This window comes from Crocodylus porosus, unplaced genomic scaffold (assembly GCF_001723895.1).
Source record: "Crocodylus porosus isolate Cpor-Errol unplaced genomic scaffold, CroPor_comp1, whole genome shotgun sequence".
Taxonomy (NCBI): domain Eukaryota; kingdom Metazoa; phylum Chordata; order Crocodylia; family Crocodylidae; genus Crocodylus; species Crocodylus porosus.
The window spans coordinates 20,779,326-20,803,279 of NW_017728943.1; the positions used below are offsets into that span (position 1 = coordinate 20,779,326).

The 23,954-nt window shown below is 43.6% G+C and overlaps 1 protein-coding gene across 4 annotated transcripts in view; it reads left to right on the forward strand.

Moving 5' to 3' along the window:
* The first annotated feature begins 232 nt into the window (after nucleotides 1-232).
* The window catches only part of TBC1D23 (TBC1 domain family member 23), a 55,082-nt gene continuing 31,360 nt past the window's right edge, over nucleotides 233-23,954 (forward strand). For 3 of the 4 annotated variants that reach the window (XM_019548862.1, XM_019548864.1, XM_019548863.1), the window contains exons 1-5: nucleotides 233-325; nucleotides 14,049-14,160; nucleotides 14,431-14,536; nucleotides 20,366-20,570; nucleotides 22,789-22,912. In XM_019548862.1, the coding sequence (XP_019404407.1) occupies nucleotides 291-325; nucleotides 14,049-14,160; nucleotides 14,431-14,536; nucleotides 20,366-20,570; nucleotides 22,789-22,912 (582 nt within the window). In that variant the 5' untranslated portion in view covers nucleotides 233-290. The remainder of the gene's footprint in view (nucleotides 326-14,048; nucleotides 14,161-14,430; nucleotides 14,537-20,365; nucleotides 20,571-22,788; nucleotides 22,913-23,954) is intronic. The other variant, XM_019548865.1, reaches the window with a different exon arrangement.

Below are 23,954 nucleotides of genomic sequence, written 5' to 3' on the forward strand. Positions count from 1 at the left end.
GGCGCACGGGCTCCCGTCCCGCTCGCTGGGCATCCTCGGAACGTGTAGCAGCAGAACCCCGACACCTACCCCACCCCCTCTAGACTTGCGCGCGCTGCTACTGCCAGTACTACGCACGCGCCACAAACAGCCTCACAACGTCAGCACGCCCCGCCCTGCAATTTACGGCCAAGCCCGGCTTTTACGACAGTGGCGTGGTAAAGGAAAGGAGGAGGGCGCGGCGGACTGTCTCGGGTGTCGCAAAACGAGAGCGTGCGGTTTACGGCTGAGCGAGGGGCACGTCAACAGCGATGGCCGAAGGAGAAGAGGCGCTGCCGGGTAGCTGGTGAGTGTGAACGGGCCGGAGGCTGGGGATGCGAGGGTGGGGGCGGGAGGGTGGAGCGTTTCCATGGGCGCCACGGACGGACCCACGGACACGGAGACAGACCGACGCCCCCCGTGTTGGGGGGACGGGGAGTGTAATTGAGGTGCTCGGGTGGTTCTGTCGTGTGGCCGTTCATGGCTTTACGCAGACGGATGTCAGGGGCAGAGTTGTGCAGCTGACTACTAACTGGCATTTACTTGGAAGCTTAAATTGACTCGTTTTCGTAGTTGAAAATTGACACAGTAGTATAATGTTTGGTAAAGTATAGACCCATACAGGTGGATTTCTGCTGTACAGACCTTGCGATATACAATGATGCAGTAGAGCACCTGCTCAAAATCCTGTTGGGTCTTGACCTGTTAGGTTGTAAACACTGAGATGAAATCTGAATCGCACTGAGTACCCTTTGAGAAGAACAGCTGTGCTTCTGCTTCCTAAGTGCTTGCTGTCAAGAGCACATGCAACCTGCAACATGCAGAACTGCTAAAGCTCCTACTAAAAAAACAAAAACAAACTTTGCAGCCAGGTTCTGTTTCCAGATGGAGCTCCTGCAAGAATAGGAAGGGTTTTGTCAATCATAGCTTGCATTCATACCTTGCTGACTAGTAATTTTGAGTTGTAATGACAGTATGTTAAGCAGGATTGGTACTGCCTTGGATGCAAGAGCTTTTAACAAAAACTTAGCTGCTGTAGGAGGCTGTGGGGTTCAGTCATTTTTATTCAAAATAAAATTCCACATTATGGTGCTGAGCGTGTGTGAGTGTGTACACACCTTTTCACTTAAGCTGTCATGCAGCACATTCCTCTGTACTTTGAACAGTTTCCCATCAGAACAGATTTGATTTTTGGGGGTGGATGAGTTGAGTTTTTTTTTTCCTGAGCAGAGAGCTTTTCCTTGGATAATGTTTGAAATATTTTGGTGTGAAACATTTTTGAAGTAGGATTGGAGAATATGGAGCTTATATGTGAGCATTGATAATTAACACACTCATGTCAGGGTATACTGTATGATAAGACATTTAGATTTTGCTGATTTGAGATGAAAGATGGTGGGAATCACTTCGACTATAGTGCCTGCATTCAGCTCCAGTGGGCTTGAAACCACGCTAGAGCTAGAGGCTCCATGTTGATGCGAGGGCTCACTTAAACCATTTAATTCTATGATCAGTGTCTGTGACTGCCTCAGATTTGTAGCATCTAAAAATGTTTAATGACAACACAGGGCTCTTGACCCCTTCAAAACCTTTCAGTTGGTCAGCTTACATCACTGTTGGTAAATGATCTTATGCATTGAAATAAAGCAAAATAAAGTAAAATAAGATGATCCTGAATGCTTCACAATGAATACCTGATATGCTGCTTTTCTAAAATTGAGAGAGCAATTCTGTCACTGGACAGTGTGGTTAAAAATACTAGCCTATTGTAAAGGGTCATCAAAATAGAACTTGAAGGACAAAAGAAGAGAAACTCAAAGGAAACAATGTAGTTGGATCAGGCACCTACAAGGAAGACCATTTTTGATCAAGTTTAACATAGCTCTCCTGTTGGTACTGTGAAGCACAATAGAAAAACTACCTTAACTCTATTTGTCTTAAGAAATTCTGCAAGAAACCCATACCTGTCTTGCGATGGAGTGAGTTTGTTTGTTTTTGTTTTTTCCTTATTAGTAACTGATTATAAGTATGTGTTGAAATGTACAGCCATTTATTTCTGAACTAGATGAACCGATTTAAGAAAAGGTGGGGCATATTGTATAAGAGAATGTTGTTTTACTTACTGAATTAAAGAAAACAATAACATTTTCTTTTGAGGTCAGAAAAATATGCTATGGTTTTATAGGATAATTTGTAATACTTTGTGTTCAGTCAGGACAAAAATACCGTAACCAGGATTTTTTATCTATAGTTTCTTTTAAGAGCCAACTTCAAGGTGGTTTAATTTGTTTTAACATTTTTGGTTGGAAGTGCATATTTTATACTTTGCTGTAAAATAATTTATTTTAGCTATTTTGCCACTTCTGGGAAATTGATGTGGGATAGCACCAAAAGTGTTTTGTATGTTTGATGCCAGGCTAAATATTTGCATCTAGCTATAAGAGCACTGTGAAATAGGTATAGGAGCATTCACATTATGCCACAAATTTATATACTGTATTTTTCACGTACAGCAACGCAGACAGTATGGTAGGAGCAATTTCCAGAAGCTATTTTTCTGGGGAAAAGGTGTGTGTTTGTGAGGGAATACTTTTGTCTAAAATTTGCATATTTTATTTTTTGCATGGTTTTGGTAGATCTATTTTTGTATATGTACCTTTCCCGCTGAAAATAATTGAGTCCCTAAATTGGGGCTGTCCAACTTATTTGGCCCCTTAAGGTGCTCATTTTGGTGGTAGGGCAACAACTTATTGGTGCAGCTCCAGAACCCAGGGGTTGAGTGCTGCCACCTTTCATCCCCTCCCCTCCTCTCCTGCTTCCAATTTTACTCTTCAATGGCAACTAAAGACCTCAAATTCAGTAGTGGGAAAGGAGGTCGGGGGTTGAGCAGCAGCATCTACAGCATTTATGCCCTGAATTCGAGAGTAGTGCCCACAACACCTGCAGGCCACAATTTAAACTCCCACAGACTTCCAGTTGGCCAGCCTCATACTAAATTATAAATTTAGGTATGTTGTTTGATTAGGAGATGATAAAATGCGTATTGTTTAGGTTCACTTGCATCGGACACTTTAAAACTTAGATTTATAGCTATCCTTGCATCGTAAAACTGTAAGTAGTTCTGAAGATCTACTGACAATGCTCAGTATAATTATTGTATCATAAGTATTTGAAGCAAGTAGATCACAGAAACGTACCACTGGAAGGAACTTCAAGCAGTTATCTAGTCCAACTCTCTGCCCGAGGCAGGAAATGTCTTGTCCTGTACAGGGATCAAACCTGTGACACTGGAATTATGAGTATCACACTCTTACCAACTGAGCTAATTTACCACCTCAATGGAACAGGATTTTTTTAATGGTATCGAAAGTGTAATTGTTTTAAGATTTGCTTTACCTCAGGGGTTTTCAACCTTTTTAATAAGTGAACCCCCAGCAGCCCCCTTTTTCATAGGTGTATCCGTGGGGGGGGGGGAGCAGCTGGCTGCAGAGTGGGGGGTAGGGGCAAGTGGTTGGATGCAGAGCAGAGGTGGGGCGAGCAGCAGTAGCACGGCGTCTGTGTGGCCCTGCTCTCACCCCACCCTGGCCCTGCTCCTGAGGCAGCAGCATGGGGTGGCTGTGCTCCATCCCCACCTGCCCCCATGTACCCCCTGGGACCTTTTCAAAATACTCCCAGGGATACGCATACCCCCAGTTGACAACTCCTGCTTTAACTGAAAGGCTGAACACAGCCTTGACTATGGATGGAATCAGTAAAAATGCCTAAGTTCAACCCTTGGGTTCCTGGTCACAAATCAGTTCTTATAGTTAGAATCACGTGACATGAAATAGCATTGCTCTGGGAAGTTTTTCAAAATCAGTTTGACTTAATTAATTTTTGAAGCAAGCACCATAAAACTACTGCTTAACACCCAGAAACATCAATGCTACACCAGTGCCTCTGTATATAATTTTTTGAGTTATTCCAATATGATGCAATATTTGAAATAACCAGAATTCCAAATTGGAAATGTTTGTCTCTACCTGTCTTCCAGACTCCTGTGTCACATTGTAGATTGCAGCAGCTGGAACAGAATCAAAGGGGGAGTAAAAATGCCAGGAAAATAAAAATAAAAACCCAGATAGAATGGTCCCAGGTATATGCAGTCGTGCTGAGTACAGATGACATTTTCAAGTAGTGGTGAAGGACCTGGTTAAATAGGATGTAGTTCAACAAAGACAAGTGCAAAGTGCTGCACCAGGGCAAAAAGAACTGCCAACACACTTTACAGGCGGGGGGATGACCTTCTCAGCAGTAGAAAGGGATCTTGGAGTCAACTATGACTCCAAGATGAACATGAGTCATCAGTGTGACAAAGATCGACAAGGCTAACTGCACTTTATTGTGCGTTCGCAGATGCATGATGAACAGGTCCAGGGAGGTGATGCTTCCCATCTATGTGGCACTGGTCAGGTCGCAGTTGGAGTACTGCATCCAGTTTTGGGCGCTGTACTTCAGGAGGGATGCAGAGAATCTTTAGGGTTCAGAGGAGGGCCACAGGCTTGCAGGGGCAAGGAGAGACTGAGGGACCTAGATCTCTTTAGCCTTTGCAAGAGAAGACTGAGAGGTGATCTTGTGGCTGCCTATAAATTCATCAGGGAAGGGCAGGAGGGAATAGAAGATACTCTATTTACTAGGGTACCCCCTGGAGTAACTAGGAACAATGGCCATAAATTGATGGAGAGCAGGTGCCCCCAGTAGCTGGTCTCTGCACACAGTACCTTTGGATGCCACATGTAGCACAGATCCCAGACCAAACAAAGCGCTACATTTGATGCATGCATCTAGGGCCCTGCCTGCAGGCCCAGTCTGAATCAGTTCAGACCCAGGGCCATCACTGGGGGCCACATGGTTAGGCTCTGTGGTCAGAATCTGGTCCATGGGCTATATGTTTGACACCCTGTTTAATATATTGTATAAACATCTCTATAATGGATGCAGAGCATGACCCCTACATGTTTTTTAGCTAGATGGGGGCTTTGCAAGAGAAACTTCATGAAATAGATGTTCCTGGTTTTGTTTTCCTTCCTTAATGCAAACATCATAATGAGACTGCAATAAATGTCAGAGAGGCATTACATAACTGCATGGTTCTTTACGTTTTTGAATTGGATGGTATAAGTTAATGACTTTGGTGAAAAATGTTAAATAGAATCTGTTTTTTGTTAGGAAAACAGTACTTCCTTAGTAAGATCTGTAACAGCAGCCCTGCTTGTTGTTCTCACCTGGTTCCTGTGTCTCCTGATGGCAGGGGATGTGCCCTCTATGCTCCTCCCTTCCCCTTTGTCTGCATATGGGGCAAGGTTCTTGAACAGAGAGAAGCTCAAAGACCAGAAAGCCTTATAAAAACCAGAAATGATATCTTGCTTGGACATATTCATTGAATGGTAGAAAATTAGGGTGGGAAGGGACCTGAGGAGGTCATCTAGTCCAACCCCCTGCTCAAAGCAGGACCAGGCCCAGCCAGCATATCCTAGCCAAGGCTTTGTCTATTTGGGTCTTAAAAACCTCCAAGGATGGAGACTCTACAACATCTCTGGGTAACTTGTTCCAGTGTTTTACTACCCTCTACCCTCTTAGTTGGAGAATTTTTCCTAACTTCCAACCTAAAGTTCCCTTGCTGCAACTTGAAACAATTTCTCCGTGTTTTGTCATCTCTCACTGCTGTCTAGCTCCATCTCTCTTGGAACCATCTTCAGGTATTTGAAGGCTGCTATTACATCTCCCCTCAGTCTTCTCTTCTCCGGACTAAATAAACCCAGTTTCCTCAGCCTCTCCTCATAAGTCATCCCCCTAATCATTTTTGTTGCCATCCTCTGGACTCTCTGCAATTTGTCCACATCCTTTCTGTAGTGGGTGGCCCAAAACTGGACACAGTACTCCAGAATGTGGCATCATCAGTGCTGAATAGAGAAAAAGAATCACTGCCCTTGATATGCTGGTGATGTTCCTACTAATGTAGCTCAGTATGCCATTGGCCTTCTTTGTAACAAGCGCACACTGTAGGCTCATATTCAGCTTGCTTACCACTGTGATCTCCAGGTCCTTTTCTGCAGAGCTGCTGCTTGGCCAGTTGGTCCCCAGGCTGTACTAGTGCATTGGGATTGTTCCGTCCTAAGTGCAGGACTTTGCACTTGTCCTTATTGAACCTCATAAGATTTCTTTTGGTCCAGTCCTCCAATTTTTCGAAGTCTTTCTGAATCTTAGCCATACTCTTCTGCATATCTACAACTCTCCCCAGTCATCTACAAACTTCCTGAGGGTGCATTCCATGCCATCTTCCGGATCATTGATGAAAACATTAAACAAACAAAAACAAAACCCAAGCATTGTGTAGAGAAGTGTTTTTGTTTTTTAATTTAAAAATAAATTGGAAGTGGTTGGTAAAGTGGTGAAAGCCAAGGGTGTACCTGGGTGGAATGGGAGTATAATGCGTTTTATTGGTGACAACCTTGCATCTGTCTGAGGGGAAACGGATCTTATTTGATCTATGTAAACCAGGGGTGGGCAATTATTTGGGGAACGCCCCCAGGCAGGACAGCTCCACATGGGCTGCAAGCAGCTGCAGCAGAAAATGCTGGCCTGGGGCAGGGGGTGCTTTTCCCCCCACAGCAACCTGGGTGCGGTAATTGTTTTTAAGCTTCCTGAAGACTAATAAATAAGATCTTTAACTAGAGGTGTACTGATAGTGATCCATATTGTATCTGCACCAATAAAAGGAAAATTGACATTGTTGGCAATCGGCTTTTTATGGCCGATAATGTCACCGATTTAAATGCAGTGTGCATGTGCGTGGCTACAGCATGCACGCGGCCAGGAATGCCTGGTCTGTAGGCTGATTGGTCTGTAGTTCCCTGGATCCTTCTTCTTCCCTTTTTTGAAGATGGGCACTATATTTGCCCTTTTCCAATTGTCTGGGACCTTCTCTGATAACCACAAGTTTTCAGAGATAATGGCCAGCGGCTCTGCAATCACATCACCCAACTTCCTCAACACCCTCGTGTGCATTGCATCCAGCCCCATTGACCTGTACATATCCAGCTTTTCTAAATAACTTGTTCTATTAGCACTGAGGGCTGCTTACCTTCTCCCCAAACTGTATTGCCCGGTGCAGTAGTCTGGGAGCTGACCTTACCTGTGAAGACTGAGGTAAAAAAGGCACTGAGCACTTCAGCCTTTTCCTCCTCATCTGTCACTAGGTTGCCTCCCCCATTCAGTAAGGGACTCACATTTTCCCTGACCACCTTGTTGCTAACATACTTGTAGAAACCCTTCTTGTACCCTTCCCGTTCCTTGCTAGCTGCAACTCCAGTTGCACTTCGGCCTTCCTGATTTCATCCCTGCATGTCCAAGCAATGTTCTTGTACTCCTCCCATGTTGTTTGTCCATGCTTCCCTTTGTAAGCTTCCTTCTTGTGTTTTAAGCTCACAGAAGAATTCTCTGCTAGGCCAAGCTGGTCACCTGCCACATTAGCTATTCTTCCTGCACATCAGGATGGTTTGTTCCTGCACCGTCAGTAAGGTTTCTTTAAAATACAGCCAGCTCTCCTGGACTCCTTTTCCCCCTCAGATGGGCCTCCTAGGGGATCCTGCCCATCTGTTCCCTGAGGGAGTCAAAGTCTGCTTTTCTGAAGTCCAGGGTCCTTACTGTGCTGCTCTCCTTTTCTTCCTTTTGTCAGGATTCTGAGCTCAAACATCTTGTGGTCACTGCTGCCCAAGTTGCCATCTACTTCTACACCCCTGCCCCCCAACAATTGTTCCCTGTTTGTGAGCAGCACAGCTTCTAGTTGGCCTCTCCAACACTTGCACCAAGAAGTTGTCTCCAGTGCTTTCCCAAATCTTCCTGGATAGCCTGTGCACTACTGTATTACCCGCCCAGCAGATGTCAGGGTGATTTGAAACATTCCTCCCCACCCCCCCAGAGCCAGAGCCTGAGATCTGGAAACTTCCACTAGTTATGTGAAGAAAGCCTCATCTACCTCATCCTCCTGGTCAGGTGGCTTATAGCACACACTCAGCACATCACCCTTGTTGCTTTCCCCTCTGACCTTAACCCAGAGACTTTTTCAGTAGGCCTGTCTCCAGAGCATACTGGACCTCTGAGCAGTCATACAGCTCTTTTACGTAAAATACAACTCCTCTTCTCCCTTGCCTGTCCCTCCTGAACAGTTTGTACCCATCCATGATAGTGCTGCAGACCTGTGAGCTATCCCACCACATCTCTGTTTATTCCAATCACATTATAGTTTCTTGACTGTGTGAGGACTTCCAGTTCTTCCTGCTGGTTTCCCAGGCTCTGTGCATTTGTGTGCAGACACAAGGTAACTAGGTGATTTGCCCTACTTTCTCAGAAAGAATAAGGAGGCCTCCCTGTTGTCTCTCCTGCTTCTGCTTTCTCCAGGTCCCCTGCTTCCCTGCTTACTTTGTTTTCTATCCCCCAGCGAACCCAGATTTAAGGTCCTATTGCATTACTGTGATTACTGGATATTAAGACACTCGCATCCTATAATTAGCTCCAACCGACTGCCTACAACACTTTTTAAAGCAAGCCTTTAGGAAGAGTTCAGGAGAGGAAACTTTACTGTGAAGCAATGGTTCATCTATCATAAACGAAAGGTGTAAACCTACTTCTCATATCCATACAATGTAATACAGATGTGTTGGTAATAACCATTAATAAATGAATTATTATTTAAATACAATTCTCAAATGTAATTATATAAAACTTTGGACTTTTCATAAAAAGCCCAGTAGCAGGATATGCTTCTCTTTGGGTTCTGGTATTGCTTCCTGAGGTCATAAGAACACTACAGTTTTTATTCAGTTAATTCACCATCCTAATCATGGATTAATTCCAACCACATGGTTAATATTTGAATGGCAAACCATACTTTATCCATGCCATGGGCCTACACATGGCTGTATCTGTTACAAGTTTGGCATGCTTAGCATGTATATAGTTCAGCAGCATAGATGGAGACCTCTAACCATATCTCTTCCTTTATCTCAGTTTTCATTTGGAGTAGGACTGAGATTTGAGTGTATTGCTATAGAAACCACTAGTTTTGCTCTGCATACGTGTCCTGTACACACTTGATCCTCTTCTCGGGAAGAATGATACCTATACTTTGGATTTTTTTTTAAATACATTGACACAAACATAAACAACATGTTTGGGTCGGATGTACCCATATGCTTGCATATTTTTTGCCCGTTGTGTGTCAGTATATGGGCACATTTCAACTAAATTTGTCTTGTGTTAAGGAATACTAATTTGTTTATGTAATTGCAAGCACCAAAACAGTGGAACATATGGCATCAATATACTTCCGTGCTGTGTGTTGGTCTGCTGTTTCTCAAATAGTTTGATCCTTTTGTTGCCACCTCTTAAACTGAATTTCTAAGCAGATTAATATCAGCTAGGTACAGGCTTCAGTTTTTTACAATGGATTGCACAGCCACTTCACAGCAGAACCACTACCTTGGCCATCCCCAGCTGTCACTGTTAAGTGTTTGGGGTTTTTTTATTAAGATTGGGCTGTTTTTTGTAGAGCCTTAAAACAAAAGTGACTTGTTCACTACTCATTTGATTCCAGATTTGTAATAATTTTGTTGAATGGTTTCACTTCTCTGTTTTGCTTGTATGCCTCCGTGAGGAACACTTTTATGTGTATTGTATGAATGATTATGCAAGTGATTTATTTGGCTCACCTTGTGTTCATTTCATAGGGATGAAAAGTTACAATTGAATTGAGCGACTGATGTTTATGATGTAGCTATCATATTTTGAAGAATTTATTACATCTATTAAATGTCTAGATCAGAAGCATTTTATTGCAATAAGTTTTTAATGTTTTATCTTTTTAACTACTGCTGGTTCTTTAGACTCCATAGTTTAGAACAATTTTCTCTCCCTTGTCCTTTTGAGGTTACTTAATACCTGTGTAATAAATGAGTAGCTTGGAGATTAAGGTAGTTTAATCTAAAATAAGTTTTCTGCACTAACATGAATATGTACTATAGTTGGGTGCATTTCCATTTAGAAGACGTGTGCTGGTAAACTATTGAAGGGTTCTGGACGGCCACTTGCTAAACCTAAATAATTTTTAATTACCGAGTAATTAGACTGATAACCTGCAGGGACAAGGCCTTGGATTGTAAACTTTGTGTATATGTGCACTGCATATGTACAAAATGGAGGTTCTAGGCATGAGTATGATACAAATAACAGAATGATTACAGTGACTTGACAGGTATGCCTTTTGCAGAGCCTTTCTGCCTCATCCAAAGTGGGAAGGTAGAATAAAGAAAATAAGTGATTTTACATAAAATTGACTTTTACATAATGAAATTCTTTTAAAGCTCTTATGAAACTAATGGAAACAGGTTGCATCAGCTAATGGATGGGAGCGAAACACATAAGCCCCCAAACCATAAATATTTTCAAAAACTGAGTAGACTTTGGAACTGCACATATGGTTAATGTTAGGTGTGTACATAAGTGTTTGCAAGATTGAGGTTTTAATCTATATTCAGTTGAAGGGTTATCTAGAAATTCAGGATTTGCATGTACTAGACTTGATATGCCTTTATCTAGAATTTCCACTGGGACTGAATAGGTTGCTCAATAAAGTAGGTGTGCCAGTCTCCAGTATCTGACTCTTCTTCCTCCCCCTTGGACACTTTATCCATTTTGTGAATATGCCCTGTAGAACACCAGGTGCCTAAATATGAGGCACTTTACTAGATATATTTAGCACTGTGTAGACTTCAATTAATACCACTTTTTTTTTTTTTTATGAAACATATCTGACTTGCTATGAAATCAAAAGGACAGTGACACTTACTAAGTAGTATATGACCTGGCAACTGTAGTTAGTGGGGTTGAATTGAAAGATTTAGCACAGGGGTGGGCAAAATACAGCCTGTAGGCTGGATCTGGCCTGCCAGGCCATCCTATTCGACCTGCGGGGCCCCTAAAACATTTAGAAAATAAATATTTACTTGCCCCTGGCTCCTGTTAAAGATGACAGGAGTCAGTAGGACCCAGGGGAAGCTCCAGCAGGCTCCTGCAACAACAGGGCAGTCCTGGCCCTGCCCTACTTCTTCCCGCCCAGCCAGAAGCCCCTGTGCCAGCTCTGGAAATTCAGGTAAGAAGGGGAGGACCAGGTGGATTGCCCCAGTCCTCCGGGCCAAGCCAGCTCTTGGTGAACCCCCTGGTCCAGCAATGCTGCCAGGAGCTGGCGGGCGGGTGGGGAAGTCGCAGTGGGGGCTTGGAGGGGGAATGGAAGTGAGCGGGTGCGCGGGGCCTGTCCTGAGGCCAGCACCAACAGGCCCAGAGCAGGGCAGTAAGAGCACGGGGTGTGGGCTGGCAGGGGTCTGTGAAGCTGGGCTGGGCTGCAGCAGCAGGGAGAGGGGGGAGCTGGTCGGGGAGACTAGTGCAGGCCCTGCGCTTCCGCCTGGCTACTGCTAGCTCCCGTCCACCCGCTTACTCTCTTCATTGCCGCCGTTGCCCCATGGAGCAGCGGTGATATGGTGGAGAGTCAGGACAGCCCTGCGCAGGCTCTGAGCGGCTGCAGCAAAGGGTGCTGGCCACCGGGAGGGTGGCTGCTTTTCCCCCATTCTGAGCACCAACTTATTTCCTGCTGGTGAGCACAGGGTTGGGGCTGCACGCTGCTCCCCAACTGTACCATGGGTTTGGGGTGGGGGCACTCGAACTGAGCAGGTGCACAGGAGCCAACAGCAGCCAAGTGGATGTGCAGGGCCAGAGCAGGGCAGCAGGAGCACGGGGTCCCAAGTGGTAGGAGCTCTGTGGAGCCGGGTCAGCTCCCCTCTCTCCTTGCTGGTGCAGCCAAGCCCGGCTCCACAGACCCCTGCACTCCTTCTGCCCCACTCTGGGCCCCATCGATGCTGGCCCTGAGACACCTGATGCAGGCCCTGCAGTCCCGCTGCCTTCCCCTGCCCCCCAGTATTTTCCCAACATTCCTGCCCACCCACTCTGCACTACATGCCTCCCATACCCACACATCCCCACAAACCCCCATATACAATCTCTTCTGCATATAGACCACAAATGCCCACAAATCAGGATGAAAATACTTCTTTGTAATTAAATTAAAATAAATTTATATTATTATGGGCGTTTGGTTTGTTTTTTTTTTTTAGTATGTAATTTGGTGTTTTTTTCCCGTAAGATGGCAAAGCTTCTTCCCCAAAGGAGTAATTCCAGGGGCAAGGGGATGGACTTCCAGTGGCAACAGTCAGAGGATAGGGACGGGACTTCTGGCCCCAAGATGGCAACCAGGGGGCAGGGCACCTGTCAAGGGGTGGGGCTACCTATGTGGCCCTCGACAATTTGCCAAAATTCAGTAAGCAGCCCTCCACCTAAAATAATTGCCCACCCCTGCTTTATCATCTGTTAATCCAAATGAAGGAGCACATCAGTTGCTTCAAGAGATGCACATCGCTGTAGAGGGGTAGAATCTCTACTGAATATTGGACAGGTGTTGCATGCTGTGCTCACTGAGTTTGTATGTGGTTATGTGGTATATTCAAATATTTAAGGATAGAAAGCAAAGTTTTGAGAACTTTATGCCAGCGCTTATGAAGACCGTTTAAAGGTTACAATAGGAAAACCTTTTTGTAGACAGAAACTACGTATTATTCTGGCTGTTTTTACTTCAGTGTACCTGGTATTTTGCCATCATGCTGTAGTTTCATATTGCAGTTGCTGAAGTGACAAGATGTGCCTCAGCACGTACAGTCTACATGCAGGTGTGTGAAATATTGAACTGTGCATAGCAGGAAACTGATCTATTTTAAAATATGTTTTGTGCTTGCTTGCTAAAACTCATGTTTTAATCTGTCTGTTAAGAATATATTGGCAAGACATCTTTAATAATCTTACCTAGACTGTCAGAACAGGAGACCCTCGCCATTCGCGGGGGGTTATGTTCCTGAGATCCCCATGAATGGTGAAATCGGCTAATACTGACATGGCTCCCTGTCAGACCCCACAGCTGCCCCTGCTCCCCCCCCACCATTCTTTGCGGGGCTCCCCTGCAGCACCTGGGGACCGACCCCTTCCCCCTAAGCACCACCGTGGCTGCTTCTGGGGAAGAAGATGCCGCCATTGCCACCTCCTTCCATGTCCCCGGTGCTTGCTCTCCACCTGCTTCCTAGCTCTACCCTCCCCCACAAACATTTGAATCTGCGAATCCAGAGTTTCCAAATAGCAAGGGTTTCCTGCAGTTCCATAATGATCTTATTTTGTTTTGACTACTGCACTGATTACTGAAACTTTTTTTTACTCTACTAATTTTTTTTCATTACAATTCTCTATTACTTAAGGTACGCTTATTTATTTACCTCTAAAAAAAATTGAAGAGCTAATTGCCTGATGTCTGATGATTTGAATGTAGCTTAAAAAGAAATTTCAATTTCAAGGAAATACAGACTTAAGAACCAAGTATTAATAAACCTCTGGAAAATATTTTCTGGTATTTAGGTCATCTAATGATTTATTTAAGGGAAGCTGTCACCTAACTACATTTGAATGTGTAGTGTGTGGGTGGAGAAAAGTACTGTCATTGAATCTGAAATACTGAAAACTGGAGTTTTTCAGTTTAAATATTATTCTGTGACTTGCTTCATGTTTTGTAACATTGTCTCCCTATGAGATTCAAAAATGTAATTCTATTCAATTTAAAGAATGAAAAGTAGATTTAAAATCAAGCAAATAATAGAGGCACCAAAAATAGAATGAATGAATAAAAATAATCTAGATCACAGAAATATTTGGTCTCAGTAATCTAAATTTAAAAGTAACACACATCAAGCAAACTTTATTGTTATTTTAGCTTACTAGTGTCCTCCGATTTGAAGAATCTTCATTAGGTATTTGTGTATGTGTGCAAAGGACACTATTGTTTAATAAAAATATTGGATTGTTTTAAAGTACTTTAAGTTTTTTGTTGCAAATAACTTTTATAGGGAGAAGGAACTTGCAGAAGCCCTGGAAGAAGGAGGCTGTGATCTAGAAACTGTAAGAAACATAATTCAAGGAAGACGATTGCCTGATGATCTGAGGGCTAAAGTCTGGAAGGTAACTGACTGACTAAAGTCAAAAAATGGATGATAGTTATTTTTTTATTTCTTTGGAACTGAAAAAGTCATTACCTTGTATCACTGTAATAGGAACCTTCCTATGTGTATGTATGTGGAAGATGAATATCATCCAGGGTTCTTAAAAGGTTTTGAAATGTTTGCTGTTCATTTAGTTTAAACCTATTGAAGTCAATAACTGGATCTCTGTATAGGTACAAAGAAAAGTGATTAGTATTTTCTGTTTGTTTGTTTTTTCTTTCCTCCCCAGATTGCATTAAATGTTGTAGGGAAAGGAGACAGTCTAGCATCCTGGGATGGTTCTTTAGATCTACCAGAACAGAGTATAATATATAAGGATTGCCAGGAGCTAATTGGTAAGTTTGATTACACTGTCTGCATAAAAACTTTTTGCCATCTCTGCTCCCTTACAGCATATAATTAATATAATTGTCTCAATAAAGCTTGCATTGGTGAGGAGGCTGGGTATGGAAGGCAAAAGCAGAACACAGAAGAATCATTAGATACCTTTTAATGTGTAAGCAGAATTTTATCTCAACTTGGACCTTTGAATGGATGACATCATAGATATACAAAGTATCCTCTGGTACATGCTAAATTGCATAAACTAAACAAAGTCCAGTGGGAAGAGAGCTAAGAGTTAATTATCTTTCAACAAAAAGTTTGGCTTCCCAATTTTATGGTCTTAATGTAATGTCCTTCATGCTTCAAATTAGAGGTGAGCTGATAAATTGGTCTGATATCAGATCGGCACCAATTTTTATAAAGAAAATTGGCTGTATTGGAAATCAGCCTGATGCGGCCAATAACTTGACTGATAAATGCCTGTGCATGCAGATAGCGAGGAGCACAGCCCTGGCATCTTGGAGATCTGCATGCAGCTGGTAAATTTGTTGTGGTTGGAGGAAAGGGGCGTGGAGGGGCAGATCAATACCCCCTGCAGTTAGGGAGGGAGTGGGGCAGGGTCTGGGGCAGGTGCTACCCACCCAGGGTGAGGTGGGGATGGAGCTGCAGCTCCCCTGGAGGGGTGTGTGCTTTCCCCACTCCTCTTCTCCCTCCCCTTCCCCCAGTCTGGGAGGGGCATGTGGGTTGCAGCTGTGGGCTGGAGCTGGGACTGCATCGGGCTCTTCTTGGTGGGGGCTGGGCTTAGGGCAGGGAGTGGTAGCACTGGGAGGGGACTATGGGGGAGGCTGCATGCCTCCCCAAATTTCAGTGTAGTCCCCCCACAACCCTGTTCCCAGCATTGCTGCTGCTTGCCTGGCGCAGCCCTGGCTCAACCCCCACTTCCACCCACGCCCCGGGAAGAGCCAGGGCTGTGCCAGGGAGGTGGTGGCAGCATTGGGAGGGGCTATGGCAAAACTTAGAGGTGGCTGCAGCTCCCACCTCCCCCCACCCCCGTAGTCCCCTCCCAGCTCAACTCTGGCTCCAGCCTGCAGCTGCAGCCTGCCCAACCCACCCTGCACAGATCCTGGGGACACACACCCCACCTGTGCTCTTGTCATGCGCACAGCGGCAGGAGCTGCCCCTCTCTCCATGCCACTCTGAGCCACAGCTCCATCCTGCGCCCTGCCTCACCTGACTGGGCAGCGCCTGCCCTGCCCCAGCCCCACTCCCTACCTCACTGGAAGGGGCATTTGATCTGCCCCTTCCCTCCCCTCCCTTCCCCCCTCCACTTCAACAGACTTACCAGCTGAATGGAGCTGTATTGGAAATCGGATTGCTATCAGCCAATGTGCCTCTTTAAAAATCGGCTACCGGTATCAGCCCCCAAAATCTCTGTTGGTGCACCCCTGCTTCAAATTGTGCAATAAATGGTACATATTGTAATCGCCAGGGGTCCTGGTTTTCTCTATTTAGAAATCCCAAATTCTCTGATTTTTAAAACTCCCCAAATCCATGTCTTTCCATGAACACATTGTTTTACTGATATATTGACAATTGTAAAGCAGTTTGAAAGCTTACCAGTGCTTCAGTCATTTTAATAAAATAAATTCTTAATATCTTTATATTTTGGTGGGTTGTTTGGGTTTTTGTTTGTTTGTTTTATCATGGAAAATCAGAGTTCCTGTTGCCCTCCTCACTCACCAAGACATGAGTCCAGCTGCAGCTGTGTGTCCCCCCCTCCAATGCTTTGTGACGTTGAGCAGCCCTGATATGACAGTGCTTTGCCCCTGCCATTGCCCTCACTCTCAAGCCGCAGCCTAGCCCCAGCCCTCCTGGTGCCCCTCACTCCTGACTCAGTCCCTCACCATCTAGCTCTGTTGGTGCGCCTCATTCCTGATCTAGAGCCCCTGCACCCTGCCCTGCTGGAGGGGGGGGCCCTGCTGACACTGCCTTGTCTGGCCCTGCACAAACTCACAGGATGGCTGTCTGCGGGGACATAGCAGGAACAGCCTCCAACATGAGGTGCATGCAGTGCACCTCGCATGGAAGCGTATGCAGTGACTGGTGCACCACACACTGCCCTGTGCCACTGGCTGGGGCTGTGGCATGGTGGGGAGCACTGGCCACTGGGTTGGGCTGGAGGAAGGAGGAGGGGGGTGCCTGTGGCACTCCCCTTCCTGGACTGTAGCTCCTATGCCCTGCCAGGTGGCCTGCCCCCTCTGCCCCCCGACAGCATCTCCCAGCCACCCCATCCTTGCCTCTGAGGGTATGGGCACTGGCCCCTGGCCTATCCATTAAGCTCCCCACCATCTCCCCTCCCCACTCCCACCACTGGAGGGGCAGGAGCCCCTAGGCAGGCTCCACTGGCCACAACTTGGAGCTGGGCTCTGACGACACCAAGTGTTGTCTCAGCCTTCCTTCCCAGCTGCAGTGCCTAGACACATTCCCCTCCAGTGCTGGCAGGTACCCCCTTCCCTTACCACCCCCACCCCCATCCCCTTTTGTATACATGCATATGCACACACATGCCTCCCACAGCTCCCCAGGTGGTCCCCAGGCCCTGGCCCTCCAATCCCTCGCTCCCCCCATAGACTTACCTGTATCCAATTACTGGGGCTACTCCCACTAACCTACCTGGCTATAGGTCAGTCACGTGTGTGGACACGCACATGATGCCCCCTGTCTCCAGTCACCGTCCTGCTGCTCCCCCCATGCCCAAGCAGCTTATTGCAGGCTGGTTTCCTGTGGTTTTCTCCTTTAAAGGGGAAAATCCACAGTTTTCCACCTTTTCCTGTGGGGAGACAGAAAATCTGGATTCCTGGTGATCACCTCACATAGAACTAATATTGTAGATAATTGCAGTTTTAAAGGCCAAATTCCATTTCCAGCAGAAAACAGAGGGAAATTTAGCACAGCAGAATGAGCCAGCCCAAGTTGAGCTTTTGACAGAGCATGAGAACTAAAATGTTTAGATACTTTTATGGAAATTGCCAAGGGATCTTTAACTGCAGGTTGCTAGCTCATCACAAAGAGCAGCAAAGTAAAGTATCCCCTGACACAGTGCAGAAGCAATGGCTTGATTCTGGCCCACAGGTCAGAGTGCCAGCTACTTTTATCATTAATACCACTTCATGCAGCATTTTTAGAAAGAAAGATCTCTAATTCTACTGTTAGCTGCAGCTTAACTCATTCTGTTCTACTAGACAGTCAGATTCTAGCTACAATACTATTTTTATAACTGTTGCAAATACTCAAGTTTTGAAATTTATATCTAGTTCTAAAACCAAGAAAATAAACTTATCCCCCTCTAATATTAATATTTAAAAGAGGCTTTCTCCCACTTTCTGACTCAGAGTTTTCATAATGAAGATAAAAAATAAGCCTAAATGGGCACTGTCCATTTAAATACACTTTTGTCTGAAAATGTTACCAAATGTAATTAGCTCCTCCAAGATGGCCTTTTTTTAAATTTTCTTTTGTACAAGTCGGCTTCCCCCTTTCTTTAGGTCTTTCACCTAGCAACACAGAAGAGTATGTTAAAGAAAAGAAACTGCAACTTCAAAAGTACAATACCTGCTACTAGACATAGCATAGTGAAAACACCTGTATTTCCTTACAGAATTCTCAACTGTTTTGAAAGAGCAGCTATTGTTTGACTCTTTTCTTCTCATTCACCCCTATTTCTTTACCTTAAAAATATAATTCTGCACATGCCCCACCTCTTAAAATTAACACTGAAGAGCAGCCAAATTTCAGAAGCCCTTAAAATACATCATTTTCATTGGTGTTAAAATTTATTTTGAATTTTAGATTAGTTTTTGAGCACAAACTACTGTTTCTCAGGTTTGGGCAAGACATGCAGGCCACAAGTTGGTGGCATAGCTTATTAGTAGTAGAAGCCAGAGATGGAGAGTCAAGGACACAGAATAAATGTAACCTATAGGTTACAATTCCCTGCTGACCAGGCTGTTTCTAACAAACCCTCCTACTACTGCTTCCCAATTAAATGTGAATCAAGGTGGCAAAATGCTAATATAAAAAAGAATCTGAAACTCATCTGTGAATTAAGCCAGTCATGCATTTCCTCAGAATGCAGTCTCAATAATTTGCAGTACCAGCAAATAAGTTACCATGCACATCAGCTTCACTTTATATGTTGTACCATTGAAACGTTGTAATTGGATTACTGAATACTTTGCAATTCCAATGCTAGAAACCTAAGCTTTAACTAAAGAAGAATTTTTTTCTTTGGTCACTGTGGTTACCAAGTTATCCTTGAAAGACAGAGTAGCATATAAACTACTGTAGCCTTATCTTCCAGAGTCCAAACTGCTGAAGCTACAGCACTGAGAAGAGTGAATTTTCCTTTTCATCCTAGTTAATTGAGAGACCTAAAGATAACCAATTTAACTGCTCATTATTTTTAGCTAACAGCTAATATGTTTATTCCATAATCTCAGGCTGCCTTCCTAGATACCAAAAGAGCCCAGCTACCAGCCATTTAGCTGGCAAGACATCCCTTTTCCCAATGTATAGATTCTGCTATACATTACATTACTAGCAGAAATATTGACAATGTAAAGGCAAAATTGAATGTAATATGAAAATAGGTAATGATTGTATTGTAATTATTCTTATTCATTTATAAGTTGATTTAAACTATGTTTTGCTGACTTGGCCTCATCATGACATGTAAATTAGACATGGAATTTCCAAGAGAATATATAATAGCCTCCAACCCCAGCCTGTAGTTCCTTTTGAGCACTTTCTCACAATGAAGTGCAGAACAACCTTAACTTCGTTTTCATATTTTTTATATACAGATAATGCATCATAGGCAGTACCGTTGTGCTCTTGTATAAACAGAACATATCTTAATCAAAGTGAGGTCAGAGCTTATGTTTTGTATGCAAGTAGGCTTGTGTAGAATTGGAGGTATGCACTGTGGGTTGAGCTTTGAAACTGAAAAGAATTTGTTGTGAAGTCTGGGGAAACTGAACCGCTTCTCAGCCTCTTGTGGGCTCAGAACAAGTGTTTGTGCTGAGTTCTCCAAATGGGAATAGAAAGGGGCATTCAGTGCACAAATTTATAAATATGGAGTTTCCATGTTGGGGGGGGGGAGGAGATTTCTCTGTTCGTACTGTGCTATGACATGCCAGCATGCTTTATAGCTGTACAGTTGTATACAAAAGAAAAAGTTACAGCTGCTCATGAAAAGTTAGGCTAGTAGTTTAATCCTGTTTGCACCTCTGCTTTCAAACTGGGTTCAAGCTTTTATCTACAAGCAAATGCAGTACTCTATAGGCATGATTAGCCTCTGAAACGTCCATAAGTTTTTCAACCTTTTTTAGTCTAAGTACCCCAAGCAGCTGGACACTGAAATGGGGTGGAGGGGTGCGTAACTGGATGCCGAGTGGGGGGGGGATAGCACACAGCTGGGGGGGTGAGGGCGGAAAGCCACCGCCTCCCAGGAGCAGGGCCAGGGCAAGGTGAGGAAGTTCACTGGGCTGGAGTGAGGGCAGCAGCGCCCCTTTGCTGGATGGGGAAGCTCACCAGGCTGGTATGTGGTGGCAGGGGCTGCCACATGTGACCTTCCCCGCCCCACAAAAGGGTGCCACTGCCATCACCCCACCCCAGCCCTGTTCCTGGGAGGCAGCAGCGCTCAGTCCCCTCCCACCTGCATTTACCCGCTAGGACCAGTACCCCCAGGGGTATGGGTACCCTGGTTGACAACTCCAGCATTGGCAGACTCCATGAGGCTGTTAACATGATTTCTAAGTGTTATGCTTGTGCTTTTCCAGACCAGCTGTCAGTTCCAGAAGAGGAGAAGTCAGTATTATTTTTGGACATTGAGTCTGTTATTACCTTTTATTGTAAGTCACGTAATGTTAAATATTCTTCTTGTCTCGGCTGGATACATTTACTCAAGCCTCTGATTCATCTTCGAATTCCACGTAGTGATTTGTACAACTGCTTTTATGCTATCATGAACAAGTATATTCCCAGGTAAATGCATGTATTTTGCATGTGATCTGTATTTGTTGACAGTGAATGTGTGAAATGGCTTTTATCAAAAAATATGTGGTGTCTTTAGCAAATAACATATAGCTTACTGCAGAAATAAAGCAATATTACTGTTTATAGCAGAACTGCCAAACTCCCTTATGCTATTGTAAATTTTATTGCATACATAAGAGTATATTTAATCCAAGTGAAACAGATGCTTGCATTTAGATTAGCTACTCTCCCAGTATGACTACAAAAAAATTGTGTTCTAATTAAAATTATGGTAGTACCTTGAGATTCTAAATGAGATTTGATACCCCAATGTGTGTGGTGTTCCATGAATGTGTATCAGTAGATAGGTCATACTCAAAGAGTTTAATCTTAGGAGACGAGACAAAAATTGGCTGAGAAAATATTATTCCTATTATAAAGATAAGGCAATCAAGATAATTAAGTAATTCACCCCAGGATACATAGGTGGTCTGTAGCACAGTTGATTCATCTAGATTTCCAGTATCAGAGTTAATTGCAAAAGGATATTTTCTCTATCAAAAATGAAGCAACTTTTATGAAAACTTTTATGATATATAAGTTATTGATATTGATAATATCCTGCCTCAAATGCAAATTGTGCTGTGGTCCAAAGCTGCCTTTTCATTTCTCCAGTGGCTGAGCTTGCTGTCCTGCTGCATTCTTTGCCCAAGAAAGGGGTATCCAAACTCACTCACTACTCTTGAGGCAGTGAGTTGCATGTCAACTAGATATATGGATAGATCGCTAGAAGTTTGGTTTTCTTTGTAAGCGTAGTGAAGAAATTAATGAATTGGCACTAAAAAAAAAAAAGTTCAGTCTTGAAATGCAATATTTATTGTGTTTATTTCATTGTAGGTGGAAGTACAGAGTTCTCTAAATTACTGAAGCTGGTTTTTGTTTTGTTTTTTAATATGAGCCTATTTTTAGTATTAGGACTTGGCAAAGTGTGCTTGAATGATTTAAACAGCTTTATGCCTTAACCAAGCAGAGACCAGACAGATGTTATGTTGGTAGTGCTACAGGTGTCAAAAGTCAAGCAGACAGATGTGTACACCCAAAGTAGCACCATCAGAAATATTCCTGGATTTTCTGTAGCACTCTGTTTTATAGTATCACATGCAATGTCTGTACTTTTCTGGGACAAGGGATCTTTTGGTCCCTGAACATCCCACTGTGCCACACTAGGTATGTGAGGTCAGAGAATATGGTGGACAATTATTGAGCATTACTTGGGTTCTCAGCTGTCATTTGATCAAGGGGGACAGAGAACAGAGCTGCAGCTCCCAGAGACTGGAGGTAGAAGTCCACTCACTGAGAGTGTGCTGCTGTCCTACAGAAGGTAGTGGGCTGTTGCCACCAGTCTCTGGAAAGCTGCAGCTTTGCTTGTTGCTTCCCTGCGGGATGCCAGGAAATACACTTCTTGCCCCTGGTCTCTGGGGAGCTATGCTTTTATTTGCCACTTCCCATAAGCAGCAGTAGGCTGTCAGTCGGCTAGCTACTTCCTTGTCCACCCTGTTGTTGTAGAGCATGCTGCTCTGTGCCTCTGTGGCAGTTTTATAATGCTCCTTCCAAGGGGGCTACAAATGTAACATTTGTCCAAAGTGAAATTAATTTGTCAGCTCAAATTGTTATGCTAAAAAAAGGTTAATGAACTATGTACCTTTAGTGTACACTTACACTGGGAAAGCAGAAGTCTTTTAAAAGACTGTATTGAGCATTTAAAAGAATGTTTTTGGAGTGTTTACCAATTGCTTCAGTACCTATGAAGTGTCCACATATGAGATGCTCAAATTGATAACTATATTTGATTGGAGGTCTTCATAGAGAGTTCATCTTACCATAAAAGCAACTTCTATCTCCGCTATCTTACAAATGAATTCTTCCCCTTAAATGGCCCATGCTTTCAAGATGAGCAGTGGACACTTTTAAAAATCACTTTGGTCTGTTTTTTCAGTGTGGCGCACTCAAGTTCATGATGCCTTTCAGTTGTGTAAATCTGTGTGGATGGTACTAGTACATGGCAGTTCAAATCTTGTAAAAGCATCTAATTGTCCTTACTACTCAGCCAGTTTCAATGTGGCTGACTGCATAAGTCATCACATGATCAGTCCCTATGTTTTTTTTTGTCTTAATACACGTGAGATTGCCTGCTGACTGGAGTATTGTGGACTTGTTATTATTTCAGGGATTGTTTTCTGAAGGGGAGACCATTTCATCTCTTCAGGCTGCTTCTCCAGTACCATGAGCCAGAACTCTGCTCTTTTCTTGACACTAAGAAGATGACACCAGACTCATATGCACTCAACTGGGTAATAAAGTGAAAGTAGGGAAACATAATGAAAAATAAATTTCTGTAGAAACTTTAAGTGAAAACTGCCAAGTTATAGAATGCTAATATAAGGGAACTTTAGGTTCTATTTTTTAAAATAACTTTAAAGTGTATTGGAATAGGTGAAGATCACAGAGATGTATTTGTTGTGCATGTGTTATCTTTTTATAATCAATTCTAACAGGGAGCAAGGTGCTGTGAACACCAGATCTTCATTCATAATAAATAGCTTTTAATACAACATATGTATACAGAGGCATTGATATTAGGAGTTGGAAATAATTGGCATTAAACTTGGGTGGCAGTATATACATCAGTTATTTGTCATATTCCAAGAGATTAATATACAATACTCTAGAGCAGCAGTTGACAACTAGTAAAGGCTGTGGACCAAATTGACCCAGTTTAGGCCAGACACAAGTGGGCACTAGAATCTAACCACTCCTACCACTTTTCCCCACTATTGCCATGGGGAAAGTGAACAGTACACTACTTTTCCCTGCTTCTGCCAGGGAAAAACAGAGGCAGCAGACACTTTCCTTGTGTCCATCACCCCTGTTTTCTTTTCCTTCTCTGCTGGCCCAGGAAGAACACCTGCTGCCACTTTTCCCCATGCTGATATGGGGAAAGCAACTGCTGCTGAAGTCCCATGTCCATGTCTGTAGGTTGCCAGTGTCTGCTCCAGAACACTTATCCACCCGTGTATTTGTGTCTGCTCATGGATTGTCAATACTAGCTCGAGTAACTTGATATAAACTCAAATCCCTCTCTGCTAAATATGTGAAATGAAAGCCACATGCAGAACTGATATTCAAACCTGTCATTGTTTATAGAATTGTAGAACGATATTTATTTAAGGAATTAGGTTTCTTCCTACTTTAGTTTTTAATTAACTTCATTGAGAAGTAAGGCAAGTATGTGTCATATTGATTTCAACATTAGTATTGTGTATCAGGACCACAAGATTGTACTGAAAGTTTGATAGTTTTATTGATGACTTAGCACAGAAAATTAAATGCTAT